This window comes from Myotis yumanensis, unplaced genomic scaffold (genome assembly GCF_028538775.1).
Source record: "Myotis yumanensis isolate MYYU_CA2020_CCGP unplaced genomic scaffold, mMyoYum1.0.hap1 SCAF_2, whole genome shotgun sequence".
NCBI lineage: Eukaryota > Metazoa > Chordata > Mammalia > Chiroptera > Vespertilionidae > Myotis > Myotis yumanensis.
Genome location: NW_027223753.1, coordinates 103,592,812 through 103,611,440, shown reverse-complemented (window position 1 = coordinate 103,611,440; position 18,629 = coordinate 103,592,812). Strand labels below are relative to the sequence as shown.

At 42.4% G+C, this 18,629-nt stretch overlaps 1 protein-coding gene across 3 annotated transcripts in view; it reads left to right on the top strand.

The window, feature by feature from the left end:
- PAQR9 (progestin and adipoQ receptor family member 9) overlaps positions 1-18,429 on the top strand; it is a 43,855-nt gene extending 25,426 nt beyond the window's left edge. For all 3 annotated transcript variants that reach the window (XM_070405919.1, XM_070405918.1, XM_070405917.1), the window contains one exon: positions 18,147-18,429. In XM_070405919.1, the coding sequence (XP_070262020.1) occupies positions 18,147-18,183 (37 nt within the window). In that variant the 3' untranslated portion in view covers positions 18,184-18,429. The remainder of the gene's footprint in view (positions 1-18,146) is intronic.
- The last annotated feature ends 200 nt before the right edge of the window (positions 18,430-18,629 follow it).

Here is an 18,629-nt window from a genome sequence, read left to right as displayed (position 1 = left end):
TCTTTCTCTGACTGGCTTATTTCACTTAGCATAATGCTCTACAGGTCCATCCATGCTGTTGCAAAAGGAAAGAGTTCTTCCTTTCTTTCTTTTTTTTTTACAGCAGCATAGTATTCCACTATGTAGATTGCTCCTGTTTTTACTTCCAATCATCCACTGATGGGCACTTAGGCTGTTTCCAAATCTTAGCTATTGTAAATTGTGCTTCTATGAACACAGGGGTGCATAAATTCTTTCTTTCTGATTGGTGTTTCTGATTTCTTGGGATTTATTCCTAGAAGTAGGATTACTGGGTCAAATGGCAGTTCCATTTTTAATTTTTTGAGGGAACTCCATACTGTTTTCCATAATGGCTGCACCAGTATGCATTTCCACCATAAGTGTACTAGGATTCATTTTTCTCCACATCCTCGCCAGCACTTGTCATTTGTTGATCATAGCCAATCTGATAGGTGTGAAGTGGTACCTCATTGTCATTTTGATTTGCATCTTTAGGATGGCTTTGAGCATTTTTTTTTTCATATGTCTCTTGGCCTTCTGTATGTCGGCTTTTGAGAAATATTTATTTAGGTTCTTTGCCCATTTTTGACTGGATTGTTTATCTTCCTTTAGTTAAGTTTTTTGGGTAGCTTATAAATTTTGGAGGTTAAACCTTTATCAGGTGTAACATTGGCAAGTATGTTCTCCCATGCAGTGGGCTCTCTTGTTATTTTGTTTATGGTTTCTTTTGCTGTGCAGAAGTTTTTTTTGTTTTTTGTTTTTAAATATATTTTATTGATCTTTTTACAAAGAGGGATAGAGAGCCCAAAACATTGATGAGAGAGAAACATCGATCAGCTGCCTCCTGCACACTCCCTACTGGGGATGTGCCTGCAACCAAGGTACATGCCCTTGACCGGAATCGAACCTGGGACCCTTGAGTCTGCAGGCTGACACTCTATCCACTGAGCCAAACCAGTTACGGCTGTGCAGAAGTTTTTATTTTGATGTAGTCCCATTTTTTTATTTTCTCCTTAGTTTCCATTGTCTTAGTAGATGTATAGGTAAAATATTGCTACAAGATAGGTCTGAAAATTTGATGCTTATGGATTCTTCTAAGAATTTTATCGTTTCCCATCTTACATTTAAGCCTTCTTCATTTTGAGTTTATTTTTGTTTATGATGTAAGTTGGTGGTCTAGTTTCTTTTTTTGGCATGTATCTGTCCAGTTTTCCCAACACCATTTATTGAAGAGATTGTCTTGACTCCATTGTATGCTCTTGCTTTCTTTGTCAAATATTAATTGAGCATAGTGGCTTGGGTCGATTTCTGGGTTCTCTGTTCTGTTTCATTGGTGTATATGCCTGTCCTTGTGCCAGTACCAGGCTGTTTTGAGAACAGTGGCTTTGCAATATAACTTGATATGTGGTATTGTGATCCCTTCAACTTTGTTCTTCTTTCTCAGGATTGCTGGGGCTTATTTGGGGTCTTTTATTATTCTATACTAGAGACCCGGTGCACGAATTCGTACACCAGTGGGGTCCCTTGGCCTGGCCTGCATGATCAGGCCGAAACCAGCTCTCCAACATCTCCCAAGGGGTCCTGGATTGTAGAGGGACCCCACTGGTGCACGTTCAGGGCCGGGGAGGGACGCAGTAGGTTGGACAGCTGGGGAGGGACCACCGGAGGGCACCAGGGCATGTCCAGCCAGTATTGCTCAGTCCCGATCGTCTGGACCCCAGCAGCAAGCTAAACTACCAGTCGGAGCATCTGCCCCCTGGTAGTCAATGCACGTCATAGTGACTGGTCAACTGGTCAACTGTCTGCCCCCTGGTGGTCGGTGTATGTCATAGCTAGCGGCCTTAGCATATCATTAGCATAGTAAGCTTTGATTGATTGAACGAATGACTGGATGACTGGACACTTAGCATATTAGGTTTTTATTATATAGGATACATTTTTGGAGAGTTTGTTCTAGGTATATAAAATAGCCGCTGGTATTTTAATGGGGATTGTGTTGAATCTATAGATTGCTTTGGGTAGTATGGACATTTTAATTATTTTGATTATACCAATCCATGAATATAGTATGTTCTTCCACTTATTAATATCTTCATCTGTCTCTTTTTCCAACGTTCTGTAATTTTCTGAGTAAAGGTCTTTAACCTCTTTAGTTTATTCCTAGGTATCCTAATTTTTTGTTGAAATGATAAATGGGATTGTTTTTTTAGTTTCTCTTTCTGTGAATTCATTATTGGTGTATGAAAATGCTATCGATTTTTGGGTCTTAATTTTGTATCCAGCTACATTGCTGTATTCATTAAATCCAGTCGTTTTTTGATGGAATCTTTAGGGTTTTCTATACAATATCATGTCATCTGTGAATAATGACAATTTTACTTCTTTTCCAATTTGGATGCCTTTTATTTCTTTTTCTTGTCTGATCTCTATGGCTAGCACTTCCAGTACTATGTTGAACAGGAGTGGTGAAAGTGGGCATCCCTATCTTGTTCCTGTTCTTAGGGGTAATGGTTCTAGTATTTGCCTATTGAGTATGATATTGGCTATAGGTTTGTCATATAAGCCTTTTATTATGTTGAGGTATGATCCATCTATTTCCACATTGCTGAGAGTTTTTATCAAAAAAAAGAGTTGGATTTTGTCAAATGCTTTTTCTACCTCAATTGATATAATCATGTGATTTTTGTCTTTCAATTTATTTATGTTATGTATCACATTTTTTGATTTGCAGATATTGTACCAGCTTGCATCCCCAGAATAAATCCCACTTGGTTGTGGCATATAATCTTTTTATTGTATTGCTGGATGCGATTTACTGAATATTTTGTTGAATATTTTAGCATCTAAGTTCATCAAGGATATTGGCTTTGATTCTCTTTCTTTGTAGTGTCTTTATCTGGTTTTAGGATTAGGGTAATGCTGGCTTCAAAGAAAGAGGTTGGAAGTGTGCCTTCCTCTTGAATTTTTTGGAATAGTCTGAGGAGGGTAGTTTTTATTTCTTCTTTGAATGTTTGGTAAAACTCCCCTGTGAAGTCATCCAGACCAGGGCTTTTGTTCGCTGGATGTTTTTGATTACTGCTTCAATTTTATCAGTTGTTATCTTCCTATTCATGTTTTCTCATTCTTCCTGATTGAGTTTTGGAAGATTGTATTTTTCTAGGAATATGTTCATTTCATCTAGGTTGTCCAGTTTGTTGAAATAGAGTTGTTCATAGTTTTGTTGTTGTTGTTGTTTTTTACAATCCTTTGTATTTTTGTGGGATCGGTTGTTATTTGGGTCCTCTCTCTTTGCTTTTTGGTGAGCCTGGCTAGAGGTTCATCAATCTTGTTAATCCTTTCAAAGAACCAGCTCTTGGTTCTATTGATCTTTTGTATTGTTTTGGGTTTTTTTTGTTGTTGTTGTTTTTTTTTTTGTCTCTATGTCATTTATTTCCACTTCGATCTTTATTATTTCCTTTCTTCTACTTACTCTGGGCTTTTCTTGTTGCTCTCTTTTTTTTTTTTTTTTTAAATATATTTTATTGATTTTTTACAGAGAGGATGGGAGAGAGATAGAGAGTTAGAAACATTGATGAGAGAGAAACATCGATCAGCTGCCTCCTGCACATCTCCTACTGGGGATGTGCCCGCAACCCAGGTACATGCCCTTGACCGGAATCGAACCTGGGACCTTTCAGTCCGCAGGTCGACACTCTATCCACTGAGCCAAACCGGTTTTGGCATTGCTCTCTTTCTAATTCTTTAAATTGTAGTGTTAGATAATTTATTACCATTGTTTCTTGTTTTTTGAGGTAGGCCTGTAGAGCTATGAACTTCCCTCTCAGGACTGCTTTCACTGTCTGCCATAGATTTTAGATTGTGGTATTTTCATTGTCATTGGTTTTCAGGATTTTTTTATTTCTTTGATCTCTTTTGTAACCCAGTCATTGTTTAATAGCAGGCTATTTAGCCTCCATGTGTTTGATTATATATTTCTGTGTAGTTGATTTCTAATTTCATGTCATTGTGATCTGAGAAGATGCTTGATATAATTTCAAACTTCTTGAATTTGTAGATACTTAGCACATGTCATAAATGTGGTCTACCTTTGAAAATGTTCCATGTGCACTTAAGAAGAATGTATATTCTGTGGCTTTAGGGTGAAATGTCCTGAAGATGTCAGTTAATTCCGTCTGATCTATTGAGTTGTTTAGGGTTGCTGTTTTTGCTGATTTTTTGTCTAGAAGATTTATCCAGTGATGTTAATGGAGTATTAAAGTTCCCTACTATGATTGTATTGCTGTCAACCTCTCCCTTGATATCTTCCAGAAGTTTTTTTTATGTATTTGGGTGCTCCTGCAATGGGTGCATATATGTTTACCAGAGTTATATCCTCTTGTTGTATTGATTCCTTTAGTATTATGAAGTGGCCTTCCTTATCTCTTGCTATGGCCTTCACTTTGAGGACTATTTTGTCAGATATAGGTTTTGCTACCCTCGCTTTTTTTTTTTTATTTGCCTGAAAAAATTTTTCCATCCCTTCACTTTCAGTCTGTGTCCTTTGTTCTGAGGTGGGTCTCTTGTAGACAGCATATATTTTGGTTATGTTTTCTTGTCCATTCAACCACCCTATATCTTTTGATTGTAGTATTTAATCCACTTAGGTTCAACTTTATAATTGATACATATTTGTTTGTTGCCATTTTTATCTTTTATGTATGTGTTTCTCCTTCTCTCTCTAGTCCTATTTCTTAGGTCAGTCCCTTTTGCATTGCTGGTTTGGTGGTAATGCATTCTCTTAGCCTGTTTTCATTGTTAAGCTCCTGATTTCACCTGCAATTTTGAATGATAGCCTTGATGGATAGAATATTTTTGGATTCATTCCCTTGCTTTTCATTATTCTGTATATTTCATTCCAATCCCTTCTGGCCTGATGTGTTTCTGTTGAGAAATCATTTTATAGTCTAATGGGAGATCCCTTGTAGTTACCTTTCTGTCTCTCTCTTGCAGTTCTTTCTTTGTTGTTAACATTTTCCATTGTAATTACGATGTGTCTTGGTATGGGTCTTTTTTGGTTTCTCTTATTTGGGCCTCTCTGTGCTTGTGTGACTCCCCCCGCCCCCCAAGTCAGGAAAGTTTTCTGCAATCATTTCTTCAAATAGGTTTTCTATTCCTTGCTCAACTTCAACTCCTTCTGGCACCCCTATTATGCAGATGTTGCTGCATTTCATGTTGTCCTTAAGCTCCCTTAAACTCTCCTCCTGCTTTTTAATTTTTTTTCCAATTGCTATTCATATTGGGTGTTTTCCACCCTATCTTCTAACTTGCTGATTTGGTCCTCAGCTTCTTCTAGTCTACGTTTGAAATCTTCCATTTTGTTTTTTATTGCAGCTATATCATTCTTCATTTCCTCTTGATTCTTACACATGGTGAATTTCTCAGCCAAATGGTTGAACATCCTTATAGCCATTAATGTGAAGTCTTTCTCTGACATATTGCTTGCCTCCATTTCATTTATTTCCCTTTCTGGCACTTCCTCATTTTCTTTCTTTTGGGGATTGTTTCTTTGTCTCCCCATTTTGCTGTCTCTTTGTGTTTGTTTCTATGTAAAGTGAGTTGTTGACAATTTCTGGCCCTGGGTGACCTGCTTGAGGTCTGAGAAGTTGAAGCCCCTAGGGACTTAGCCCAGAGACTGTGTCTGCCTTCATTCTCACATCTTTAATGTCTCTGTTCTGAGTTGTATTCCCTTCCTCCACACATCTGGTCCCTCAATTGTCCACTGCAGGTGCTTGGCGTCACAGGGGCAGATGCACAGATCCTCTACTGTGTGAATATCCCTGTGAGGCCCCAAACCTTCTGACATGCAATTCACTGAGCAGCCTCAGCATCTGGACAAGGTGGTGCCTTAGGATCCTCTAGCTTGTCCTTTCAGCCTGGTCCTGGGAACTGTGCAGTACACTGGCCCAGGCTCCCTATATAGCAGTGCTGTCCTTGGGCTGGGTGGGCACCAGGTCATGCAGTCCTTGGGGCTGGGTTGGCACCGGACAGTGTCCTTGGCCAGCACTGTCAGCACTGTCCTTGGGGCTGGGCAGGTGCCAGACTGTGTGTCCCTGGCCAGTACCATTGGAGCTGTTCTCAGAGCTGGGTGCGTGCCAGGCTGGGGTTCCCTGGTTTGCAGCAGGGGTGCAATTGGCTTGGTCCCTAGAGCTGGGTGTGGTGTGGTGTGGGGACCCTCTGCATTGCACTCACCTCTCCGGGTCCAGGAGTGCCAGGGTCCTGGAACACCCAATCCAGGAGTGTGGGATCCGGTAACACGGGGTCCAGGAATCATGATGTGGGAGGTCTCTCCAGCCTGTGGTCATTGCAGGCATCTGGGAGCCTGAGGTGCGGTAGGGTGCCACTCACTGCAGGGGCCCGGCAGTGCCCCATCATGAGTTACCTCTGGCGAGTGGCTCACTGCTCTGGTTCAGGGTGGTGTCCATGGGAAGTATGGGTGTTAGTGTGGCTGCACTCCTGGCCTTCACTGCTCCCCTCTTCAAGATGATGTGTGCTGTGTACCAAAGCTGCACCCAGCCTTGGAGTGCCTGCAGCAGTAGCAGGGGCTTCCCTTCCAGGGGAGCCTGATCCTCCAATCCCTGAGATTTCTGTGAGACCTAACTGTCCCTCACTCACACTCACACATACCACACACATCCACACACTCCTCTCTCACTCCTTTACTCACTCACATTCTCTTCCTCACTGCCATCCTGCTCGTCATCATGTCTTTAAAAAAAATCTGATTGGTTCTTTTTTAAAGTTTCAACATTTTGTTAATTAATTTGCTTTCTGAGTGCACTGAATTGACAGTTGATATTTTCTCGCATCTCGGTGTTTTCAGAACTGTAATCTTGAAATCTCTGTCATTTATATCACATGGTTCCATGTGTTCCAGCTTGCTTTATGGGGATTTTTCATTTTCATCATCCTAGTTAATGTAGTTACGCATGGTATTTGCTATTCTTCTTTGCTTAGGCATGAATGCCTGTCTATATTAATGGCCTTCTATATAGCAACTTTCTTTGAAGAAGTCTTTCATCTATTTTCCAGTAGATGGCGCTGAATCGCAAGATTTTTTTTCTCTGTGCTCTCCCTGTCTTGACCTCCCTGGCTTCCATAAGACAGTACAGGTGTGCTGCTTGGCAGTGGGGTTTGTTTTTTCCTCACCCCAATTGCAACCCTTGACCTCCATGGGATCCCGCTCCAAGCACACATCCTAGGTATCAGTCACAGAGGGAATCAACTGTTCTACTGCAATAGCTTTTTGTTTACAGATAATAGGCTCCTGGACCCAATTCTAATGGCAACAGGAGGTGAGTTTCGGGGGTCAAAGCTGCAGCAGGGCTCTGTGGTTCCATTTCTTTGTATGAAACACCACCACCTGGCCCGATAGTGGAGAACCACATAGTAGAACCCTTTGCTCTATCAGGCATCTGCTGACTGAGACACTGTTTGCTCTCTCACTGCTTGTCCTGATGAGCTGTTCCTCTCTCTCCCCACCCCCACAGGTCTCTGTTTTTGCAGGCTAAAGGAAGCACCTGCTATCAGCTGAGTTGTGAGCTCCCCACTGCAGGGCTGCATCTAAGGCCCACCTGTGCTTTCCTCCCTTCTCATCTCCCTGTTTATTCCAGGTTGCCCTTTAGATGTTTCAATGTGTGGGTTTCTCAGGCATGCATCTATGTTGTTCAGGGATTTCTTTGTTGAATTATAGTTAGTTAACTTTTTGAAATTTCAGGTGGAGAGGACAAGGTGCACTCTCATGCCGACATTCCTCTGACATGGGCTTAACTCATTTTTAAAGTACAGATTTCTGTATTAGGACTCAGTGCTGCCCAGTGACCCTTCTGTGTTGCCTGAACTGCTTTATTTCCTGTTCACTGCAGGTATTTCATATTTCTGATGCTCTCACTCCAACTCTCTCCTTACATCTCTGATCATACCACTTCCCATCTGTTCAGAAATCTCACTCTGCCTGTTGCCCATTGTTCTCCTGTATGCTCAACTACTTCTACTCAATAGGATTCTTCCTAAGAACATTTTAAAATGTACTACTAGTCTCTGTCATTTTCTAAAAGGAGAAAGTCTCCTCTGCCCTCTATGCTACACACTCCCCTGTCTTCTTCACAGCCAAACTTTTTGCAAGACTGGTGCATACTGTCTTTGTTTTCATGCCTCCCACTCACTCTTTCACTCACTGCATTCTGTTTTCATTAATCTCACTAGAATGTTTCTTACAAGATTTCCAACAACCTCCTTCTTGACTGACGGACATTTCTTAGATCCCTCTTTCCATTCCTTTCTCATGAAAGTCTTCCCTTAGTTTATTCCCTCCCACCTTTCATCCTACTCTCTCACAGTCCCCCTTTGCTGCTGGCTCCTTTTTCCTTGCTCATGCCTGACGTCAGTTTGCTCAAAGTGTGAGCACAGCCCATCATTCGTATATTAAAGACATAGTCAGCTTGATGCTGCCACTTCCCATCAGTCCTCTGATTCCCAGCAGAGGCTTTGTAAATCTTGTTCCAGGAAACTCAACCATGAGCCTATTCCTCCAATCCATCAAGTGGATTTGGAAGCCAAACAATGCCTGTTAATAAATCCCCTTCAGCCCCAAGTAGCTTGAATTGATTCTGTTGTGTGCAATTGAAACCCAGTTGGTACAACAGGTAAGCAGGAAAAGATGGCTAGAAATAGTAAGCCATAGCACTTTATTCCCCAAATCAATCATTGGCAAGTGGTTTGCTGGGCTTTTGAAATTCGACCTTCAAATTTCCTTGGAAGACAAAGCAGATTCTGTAACAGGCAGCTTCTTCACAGAATTTGGATCTATTTCAAAGCAAAAATACAAACATTAGGAAGAAAGTTACCTAAGAAGTTTTTTTTCCTCCTTAATGTCTAGTTAAAATAGATAAAGGGATATACAACAGGAATACTTAGAATATATGTCTAGTGAAACAATAGTGGCATTCTCATGTATCGGTATAGATTATCTAATTTTCACATAGAAATTCAGCTCCTAATAACAAAAATCCATTAGAAAGCATACAGAATTATAACATTAGATGGAATTCTCTGAGTCTCTGATCTAAACATGTAACTGGGGCCTCCATTTCAGTGGAAAGCAATCAGAAGTGAGCCAGAACTTTAGCAGCTGCTTGGCTTCCTCTTTCCCTGGACAGAGGTCCTTACCCCTGTCATGCAACTCCCTGCTTCTTGTAGGAGTGCCCTAAACTTTCTATTAGGAAGAACTCTGCACTGAACCAGTGGGGCTGCTCTCCCTGGGTGTGAGGGACATGTGGTCCAAGATAGACCTGCAGTGCAGATCTCTGCATTCCGAACTTTCCAAGACTTGCCTGATATGTCTTCATGCAATTCTGTGAGCTACCAAATGGCCTTAAATTTCTTTCTTTTTTTCTTATTATTGTTCCTCCCTTAACTTAGCCAGAGGTTCCCATTTCCTGCCACTAAAGAATAGAGACAGAGACTTCCAGTTTCTACTCTGCCATGTAAAAAATGTAGAAGTTGTCACTTCATCCTAACAACAATGAAAAAGCTGAACAATTGAAAATCAACAACTCTTCTTAGATCCATAATGCAGTGAGGTCACAGGGCAAATCACTATCTTCAAAATTAGAAACACAAACAGGTAGATACAGAGAATTACAATTTACCACATTACGAACCCACAAACAGAAATCTCTGTAGGAACCAGTACCGGGTTCCTTTTACATGGTTCATCATATCTGGCTTTCAACTAAAAAAATTATAAGATTATTAAAAGTCAAAACATTAGAATCAGACTTAGACAAGGCAAAGATGTTGAAATTATCAAACTGGGAATTTAAAACAACTGTGCTAAAGGCTCTAATGGAAAAAGTAGATAACCTGAAAGAACAGATAAATAATTGTAAGCAAAGAGATGGAAATTCTAAGAAAGAATAAAATGAATGCTAGAAATAAAAAAAAATTCTAAGGAAAGAATCAGTGAGCTTGAGGATATGTCAATAGAAACTCCTAAAACTGAAAAGAAAAGAAAAAAGAGCTTGGGATAGGTAATGAACAGAATATCTAAGAACTGTGGGACAACAAAAGGTGTAGCATATGCATAATGGCAATACCAGAGAAAAAAAGAGAGAAAGGAACAGAGTACATTGACTCATTCAAAATTTGCAATGGGAAAGGAAAGGAAATTCTACATGTAAATATGACATGACCTCTTAATCATTTATAAATCATTTTTTTATCCTACTTGTCTCAGAAAATCACTATCAGTTTCTGATTTCCAATTTTTTTTTCCTCAAGAGCTGAAGGAATTCCTAAAAGAAGGTGGAAATTTAAAAAATCTGATTACATATGTAATTCATAAGTACTTCCTAAAATCATAGGTTTAATAAAAAGATCTCATATCCTGTCTGCTCAAATAACTTCCATCCTTCCTACCTGGAACCTACATGACTGTAAAAGTCTATGTGATAAACAGAGTTAGGGAGAAGGTATGTGAACATTTACCAGCACAAAATGTAAATCTCTAAGAGCTACATTAGCAATGCAAGATGACTTGAATAGGTGTTTACTTCACCATTTTTTTTTTGTTTTTCTTTTATTATTTATTTATTTTTTAAATTAAATCTTTATTGTTCAGATTATTACAGTTGTTCCTCTTTTTTCCCCCTATAGCTTCCCTCCACCCGGTTCCCACCCCACCCTCAGCCTTACCCCCCCCCACCCCCCGACTGTCCTCATCCATAGGTGTATGATTTTTGTCCAGTCTCTTCCCACATCCCCCACAGCCCTTCCCCCCTGAGAATTGTCAGTCCACTCCCATTCTATGCCCCTGATTCTATTATATTCACCAGTTTATTCTGTTCATCAGATTATTTATTCACTTGATTTTTAGATTCACTTGTTGATAGATGTGTATTTGTTGTTCATAATTTTTATCTTTACCTTTTCCTTCTTCTTCCTCTTCTTAAAGGATACCTTTCAGCATTTCATATAATACTGGTTTGGTGGTGATGAACTCTTTTAGCTTTTTCTTCTCTGTGAAGCTCTTTATCTGACCTTCAATTCTGAGTGATAGCTTTGCTGGGTAAAGTAATCTTGGTTGTAGGTTCTTACTATTTATCACTTTGAATATTTCTTGCCACTCCCTTCTGGCCTGCATAGTTTCTGTTGAGAAATCAGCTGATAGTTGTATGGGTACTCCCTTGTAGGTAACTAATTGTTTTTCTCTTGCTGCTTTTAAGATTCTCTCTTTGTCTTTTGCTCTTAGCATTTTTATTATGATGTGTCTTGGGGTGGTCCTCTTTGGATTCCTTTTGTTTGGGGTTCTCTGTGCTTCCTGGACTTGTAAGTCTATTTCTTTCACCAGATAGGAGAAGTTTTCCGTCATTATTTCTTCAAATAGGTTTTCAATATCTTGCTCTCTCTCTTCTTCTGGCACCCCCATAATTGGGATGTTGGTACGCTTGAAGTTGTCCCAGAGGCTCCTTACACTATCTTCATTTTTTGGATTCTTTTTTCTTTTTGCTTTTCTGGTTGGGTGTTTTTTGCTTCTTCGTATTTCAAATCTTTGACTTGATTCTTTCGATCCTCTAGTCTGCTGTTGGATCTCTGTATAATATTATTTATTTCAGTCAGTGTATGCTTAATTTCTAGTTGGTCCTTTTTCATATCCTCGAGGTTCTCACTAGATTTATTGAGGGTCTCACTAAATTTATGGGTGGTTTCTAGAAAATTCTTGAAAAACCTTATAACTGTGGTTTTGAACTCTATATCCAGTAGTTTGCTTTCCTCCATTTCTGTCATTTGTGACCTGTTTCTTTGTCTCCACATTTTGGCTGCTTCCCTGTGTTGATAGAGTGGCTTTCTGTGCTAAGTGTCCTAGAGGGCCCAGTGGCTCAGCCTCTCCAATTACCTGAGGTGGACACTCTTGATCAGGGGTGGGCAAACTTTTTGACTTGAGGGCCACAATGGGTTCTTAAACAGGACCGGAGAGCCGGAACAAAAGCATGGATGGAGTGTTTGTGTGAACTAATATAAATTCAAAGTAAACATCATTACATAAAAGGGTATGGTCTTTTTTTTTTTTTTTAGTTTTATTCATTTCAAATGAGCCGGATCCGGCCCGCGGGTCATAGTTTGCCCACGACTGCTCTTGATGCACCTCTTTGTAGGCTTTGTGCACAGTCTTGTTGTAGTTAAGCCTTGATTGTTGTAGGTATCACTGGGAGGAATTGACCTCCAGGCCAATTGGCTGTGAGAATCAGCTGTGTCTATGGTGGGAGAACTTCTGTGCTGGAGACACCCTTCTGGGGCAAGACTTGCTTCAGTGGGGCTTTGATGCTCACTGAGTCTGCCCCCTGAGTGTGTCCCTTATGGATCTGAGGAGTTGTAATCTGGATAGTCCCACTCTGACCACTGGGTACACTGGCTCTTGGATCTCTAAAGAGGTGCTAATTTAGCCTCTGCATGAGGCTACCCAGCAGGAGCTATGGAGAGATCTGCAGATTCCTCTTCTTTGTTTGGGGTTTGGAGGTGCCCAGATGAGGCCCAGCTGTGAAGCAATGCAAGCTGCTGTGGGGCCTTGGGCCTTCTTTTGGATGTTCTGGGTCTCTCTGACCCAGCTGCAGTTTGTTAGGTAATTTTAGATTGCAAAGGGCCAGGCCATTCATATGTAAATGCCTCTGTGTGCAGCTTGAGTGGAACATGCTCTCAGGGAATCAACAGGGCAGAGCAAATAGCTATGGCTGATCCTCAGCCCTGCCCTAAGAGGCCCTGGGTTTCAGTGTCCCACAGTAATCGCTGCAAGCACCTCTGAGAGAAAGCCGCCCTCGAGTTCGGCCCAATGCCAGACAGTCCAGTTTCTCCCCTTATGAGTCTGGGTCCCCAGAGACTTGCCCGAAAGTGGAGTTCAGAGCCTTCGGGAGCTTGAGACTCCCTCCCGATTGAAAAAGACAACCGTGTCCTCAGTTGCCAGCCCTTTCTGTGTGCGCCTCCATACCTCTGCACTTTATTTCCGCACCTCCTCTGAGTCTCAGTGTGCTTTTCTCTTTCCTTCTAGTTGTAGAATTTCCACTCAGCCAGCCCTCCTGTGGTTTTGGATGATGTCTGTTTTGTCTTTTAGTTGTATTTTTGAAGGGGTTGTTCAAGGCAGCAATTTCTGGTGTTTACCTATGCCGCCATCTTGGTTTCTCCTCTTCACCCTTTTTTAAAGATATGTTTTTATTGATTTCAGAGAAAGGAAGAGAGGGGGAGAGAGAAATAGAAACATCAGTGATGAGAGAGAACATAGATCAGCCGCAACCCGGGCCCTCCTGGTTCATGGGTCCACACTCATCCACTGAACCACACAGGCCAAGCTTCATTTGTTTTTTTCTAAATTTTATTTTATTTTATTGTATTTTTTTCTCTGTAACATAACATTTTATTTATTTATTTAGTTAGTTAATTAAATCTTTATTGTTCAGATTACATTTGTTCCTCTTTCCCCCCCCCCCCCAACAACTCCCCTCCTCCCAGTTCCCGCCCCACCCTCTGCCCTCACTCCCCACCCACTGTCCTCATCCATAGGTGCACGATTATTGTCCAGTCTCTTCCCGCATCTCCCATTCCCCTTTCCCCCCCAAGAATAGTCAGTCCATTCCCTTTCTATGTCCCTGATTCATTATAATCACCAGTTCATTCAGTACATCAGATTATTTATTCACTTGATTCTTAGATTCACTTGTTGATAGATGCATGTTTGTTGTTCACAATTTGTATCTTTACCTTTTTCTTCTTCCTCTTCTTAAAGGATACCTTTCAGCATTTCGTATAATACTGGTTTAGTGGTGATGAACTCCTTTAGCTTTTCCTTATCTGTGAAGCTCTTTATCTGACCTTCAATTCTGAATGATAGCTTTGTTGGATAAAGTAATCTTGGTTGTAGGTTCTTGGTATTCATCACTTTGAATATTTCTTGACATTCCCTTCTGGCCTGCAAAGTTTCTGTTGAGAAATCAGCTGACAATCGTATGGGTATTCCCTTGTAGGTAATTGAGTCTCTTCTCTCTTTGTCTTTTGCTCTTGGCATTTTAATGATGATGTGTCTTGGTGTGGTCCTCTTTGGATTCCTTTTGTTTGGGGTTCTCTGGGCTTCTTGGACCTGTAAGTCCATTTCTTTCACCAGGTGGGGGAAGTTTTCTGCCATTATTTCTTCAAATAGGTTTTCAATATCTTGCTGTCTCTCATCTTCTGGCACTCCTATAATTCTGATGTTGGTACGCTTGAAGCTGTCCCAGAGGCTCCTTACACTATCTTCGTATTTTCGGATTCTTTTTTCATTTTGCTTTTCCGGTTGGGTGTTTTTTGCTTCTTTGTATTTCAAATCTTTGACTTGATTCTCGCGCTCCTCTGGTCTGCTATTGGGTGTCTGTATAATATTCTTTATTTCAGTCCGTGTATGCTTAATTTCTTTTTTGTTTCTTCTTCTTTTTTTTTTTATTAAATCTTTATTGTTCAGATTACATTTGTTCCTCTTTTTTTTCCCCCCGCATAACTCCCCTCCTCCCAGTTCCCACCCCACCCTCTGCCCTCACTCCCCACCCACTGTCCTCATCCACAGGTGCACGATTTTTGTCCAGACTCTTCCCGCATCTCTCATTCCCCTTTCCCCCCCAAGAATAGTCAGTCCATTCCCTTTCTATGTCCCTGATTCATTATAATCATCAGTTCATTCTGTACATCAGATTATTTATTCACTTGATTCTTAGATTCACTTGTTGATAGATGCATGTTTGTTGTTCACAATTTGTATCTTTACCTTTTTCTTCTTCCCCTTCTTAAAGGATACCATTCAGCATTTCGTATAATACTGGTTTAGTGGTGATGAACTCCTTTAGCTTTTCCTTATCTGTGAAGCTCTTTATCTGACCTTCAATTCTGAATGATAGCTTTGCTGGATAAAGTAATCTTGGTTGTAGGTTCTTGGTATTCATCACTTTGAATATTTCTTGACATTCCCTTCTGGCCTGCAAAGTTTCTGTTGAGAAATCAGCTGACAGTCGTATGGATATTCCCTTGTAGGTAATTGAGTCTCTTTCTCTTGCTGCTTTTAATATTCTCTCTTTGTCTTTTGCTCTTGGCATTTTAATGATGATGTGTCTTGGTGTGGTCCTCTTTGGATTCCTTTTGTTTGGGGTTCTCTGGGCTTCTTGGACCTGTAAGTCCATTTCTTTCACCAGGTGGGGGAAGTTTTCTGCCATTATTTCTTCAAATAGGTTTTCAATATCTTGCTGTCTCTCATCTTCTGGCACCCCTATTATTCTGATGTTTGTACGCTTGAAGCTGTCCCAGAGGCTCCTTACACTATCTTCATATTTTCGGATTCTTTTTTCCTTTTGCTTTTCTGGTTGGGTGTTTTTTGCTTCTTCGTATTTCAAATCTTTGACTTGATTCTTGCGCTCCTCTGGTCTGCTATTGGGTGTCTGTATAACATTCTTTATTTCAGTCCGTGTATGCTTAATTTCTAGTTCGTTCTTTATCATAGCATCGAGGGTCTCATTAGATTTCGTGAGGCTCTCATCCAGTTTATTGGCAGCTTCTAGCACATTATTGCAAGCCCTCAAAATTGCGTTTTTTAGCTCTGTATCCTCCATTTCTGTCATGTTTTTTTGTCTCCGCATTTTTTATGCTTTCTTGGTGCACCCCCTTGTGGTCTTTGTGCACAGTCTTGTTCTAGTTAAGCCTTGATTGTTGTAGTTAATACTAGAAGGATTTGACCACCAGGCTGACTGGCTGTGAGAATCAGCTGTGTCTGCCTGGGAAAACTTCTGTCCTCTGGAGAGGTGCTAATCTAGCCTTTGCCTGAGGCTATCCGGCAAAAGGCTCTGCACAGGGCTTGGGCGGGGCGGGATCAACAGGGTGGGTGGAAGAAGCAGTTATGGCTGCTCTCAGTCCCGTTCCCAGAGGCTCTGCTTCTCAGAACCCCAGCAACCGCTGCAAACCTCGGAGTGAAAGCTGCCCTCAGATTCCAACATATGCCAGACAATCCCGCTTCTCCCATTTGAGTCTGAGTCCCTAGAGACTCACCCGGATCTGGAGCTCAGAGTCTGAGACTCCCTCCTGATTGAAAACGACAACCGCGCCCTCAGCCACCAGCCCGCTTTCGAGCGCACCTCCGCACCTTTATATTTTCTACACTGCGCCTCCTCTGAGCTGTTGTCTTTCCTTCTAGTTGAAGAGTCTCTCCTCAGCCAGCCTTCCTGTGGTTCTGGGTGATGTCCGTTCCGTCTTTTAGTTGTATTTTTTTTTTTTAATATATTTTATTGATTTTCACAGAGAGGAAGGGAGAGGGATAGAGAGCTAGACACATTGATGAGAGAGAAACATCGATCAGCTGCCTCCCGCACACCCCCCACTGGGGATGTGCCCGCAACCAAGGCACATGCCCTTGACCGGAATCGAACCTGGGACCCTTCAGTCCGCAGGCCGACGCTCTATCCACTGAGCCAAACCGGTCAGGGCTTTTAGTTGTATTTTTGAAGTGGTTGTTTGGGGCAGCAATCTCCGGTGTTTACCTATGCCACCATCTTGGTCTTTCCCCTGTTTTTTTCTAAATTTTAATTCTGGTGTTTTCTTTTTGTCACTTTTCACTCCTAGAGAAAGGTCAAATATAAAAGATGGCAGATGTAAAATCCTGCCAGAAACCTCTAATTTTTCTGGTGTTACCTATGCCTTACCAAATATAAAGTTTGTTACTTTGTAGAGGCCGATTTATCACAGAAACACACAAGGGATCCAGGGCTAGTAGTCAAAATCAAGGTGTTTCCCTCCAATTTTATTGTTACAGGTGGAATGTGGCTCACATGAATTTAAAGAGGAGAGTTACAAAGAAAGATTGGGGTAGTTACTTGGCACCACTGTAGCTGTCTCTGTTCCCATCCTACTAGTCACTTTAGCTCCTGGTCACCATTTGCTCCCCTGGGGCAGAGGGAGAGCGCTGCACTGAGGGGGAAGGGATGGTGTGAATCACTTCTTTCCTTCTAATGAGCTTTTCCCTTTCCTTGAGTGCATCACCAAATGAAGCTCGCCAAATGCATACCTTCCCCCTCCCCTGTCCAGGCTGTCCAGTCCCATAAATAATCATGACAAGGTATCTGTTAACTGCAGTGTCGCTTGGTTCCCCCCACAGGTGATTATTCTCAACCCTGCTTCAGAAATCCCAAAGAGGACATAAATGCTCCCCCTGCAAATGCGGAAGGCCGCCCAGGCTTTGGCAGCGTGTTAGGGGCCAGCCGATTTTGCCTCTAGTGCCCTGTCTCCAGGGCGCACTCGGCAGCAGGAGCTGGAGGGCTGCGCAGCCTCGGGGGTGGGGGTGGGGTGGGGTGGGTGGGGGTGGGGTGGGGTGGGTGGGTGCGGGGGGGGGAGCTGGTCCCAAGTTGGGGGTAGGGAGTTCGGGAAAGTGGTGTCAAAAGAGCTGTGGACACACATGTCGCGGACTCATGCCCTGGTCACTGCTACATGGCGAGAGGATTCCCAAGCGGTAGAAGTCCCCGAGAGGCCTCCTTCAGAACCTATTAGAGCCGAGGGGAAACTCCGAGTGGGGCGTGGCTCTGGTTTGACCCCCACAGGAATTCAGGCACATGCTAGCTCGGCTGGGGCAGGTGCAGCTGAAGGCAGAGGCCTGAAAGAGCCGCGCCGACACGCCTGCCTCCCCCCACCTACCACACACACATATTTACCGTGGCTTCACCCTGATTTCTCTCCACCCCGCCCCTCCACCCCGCCCCTCCACCCCGCCCCTCCACCCTGCCCCTCCACCCCGCCCCTCCACCCCGCCCCTCCACCCCGCCCCTCCACCCCGCCCCTCCACCCCGCCCCTCCCGGTGAGCTGAAAGCCTCCTCCAGTCCACCTAGCCTCTGCAGCTGGAGACAGACCTCTGCAAAGCTGCAATTCCCGGGCCACTGTTTCAGTATTGTCATCTTAGGCAGTTACTTAACCCCTTTGGACCTCCATTTCTTCATCTGTAAAAAGGGGGCTAAGAAGTATTTCCTACTTCATAGTAGTGTGAGGATTCAATGAATGAATGTAAAGCAGCTAGTATTTCGCCCAGTGCCTGGCACATGAATAACTCTTCCGTGCATTTTAGGTGTCGGAAGCCAATTCCAGCATGTCAGCAGGACTGAATCACCTGGGAATGGCTGAGGGCATTTCCCCAAACCTGAAAAGGATGCATAAATGATTGCTTGCTACCAGACAGCTAAGGGCATCTTAATCTACATGTTATTGCCTCCTACTGGCCAAACACCTGAACAGCTGAAGGCAATTCCTCCAATCTGAATGGATTCTGTATACCAAACCCTGGCCTTTGATGTGTATATCTACCTTGCCTTAGGACAATTTGTGTTAATAAAAAGCAAGGGGCCCAGAGACAAGAGAACTTGGTTTCTTCAGCCAAGCTCCTCTGGCCCCCCAAATGCCTTCCAAAATTATGTTTTGTCTCTGGACTCTTTAATCATTTACACACAGTGCCTTCTCCAGATTCCAGAACCCTTCTAGATGCTGGATTAAGACCACCCAGCATTTAGGGAGTGTTATATTAGCTCAAACTCCTAAAAACCCATAACACAGC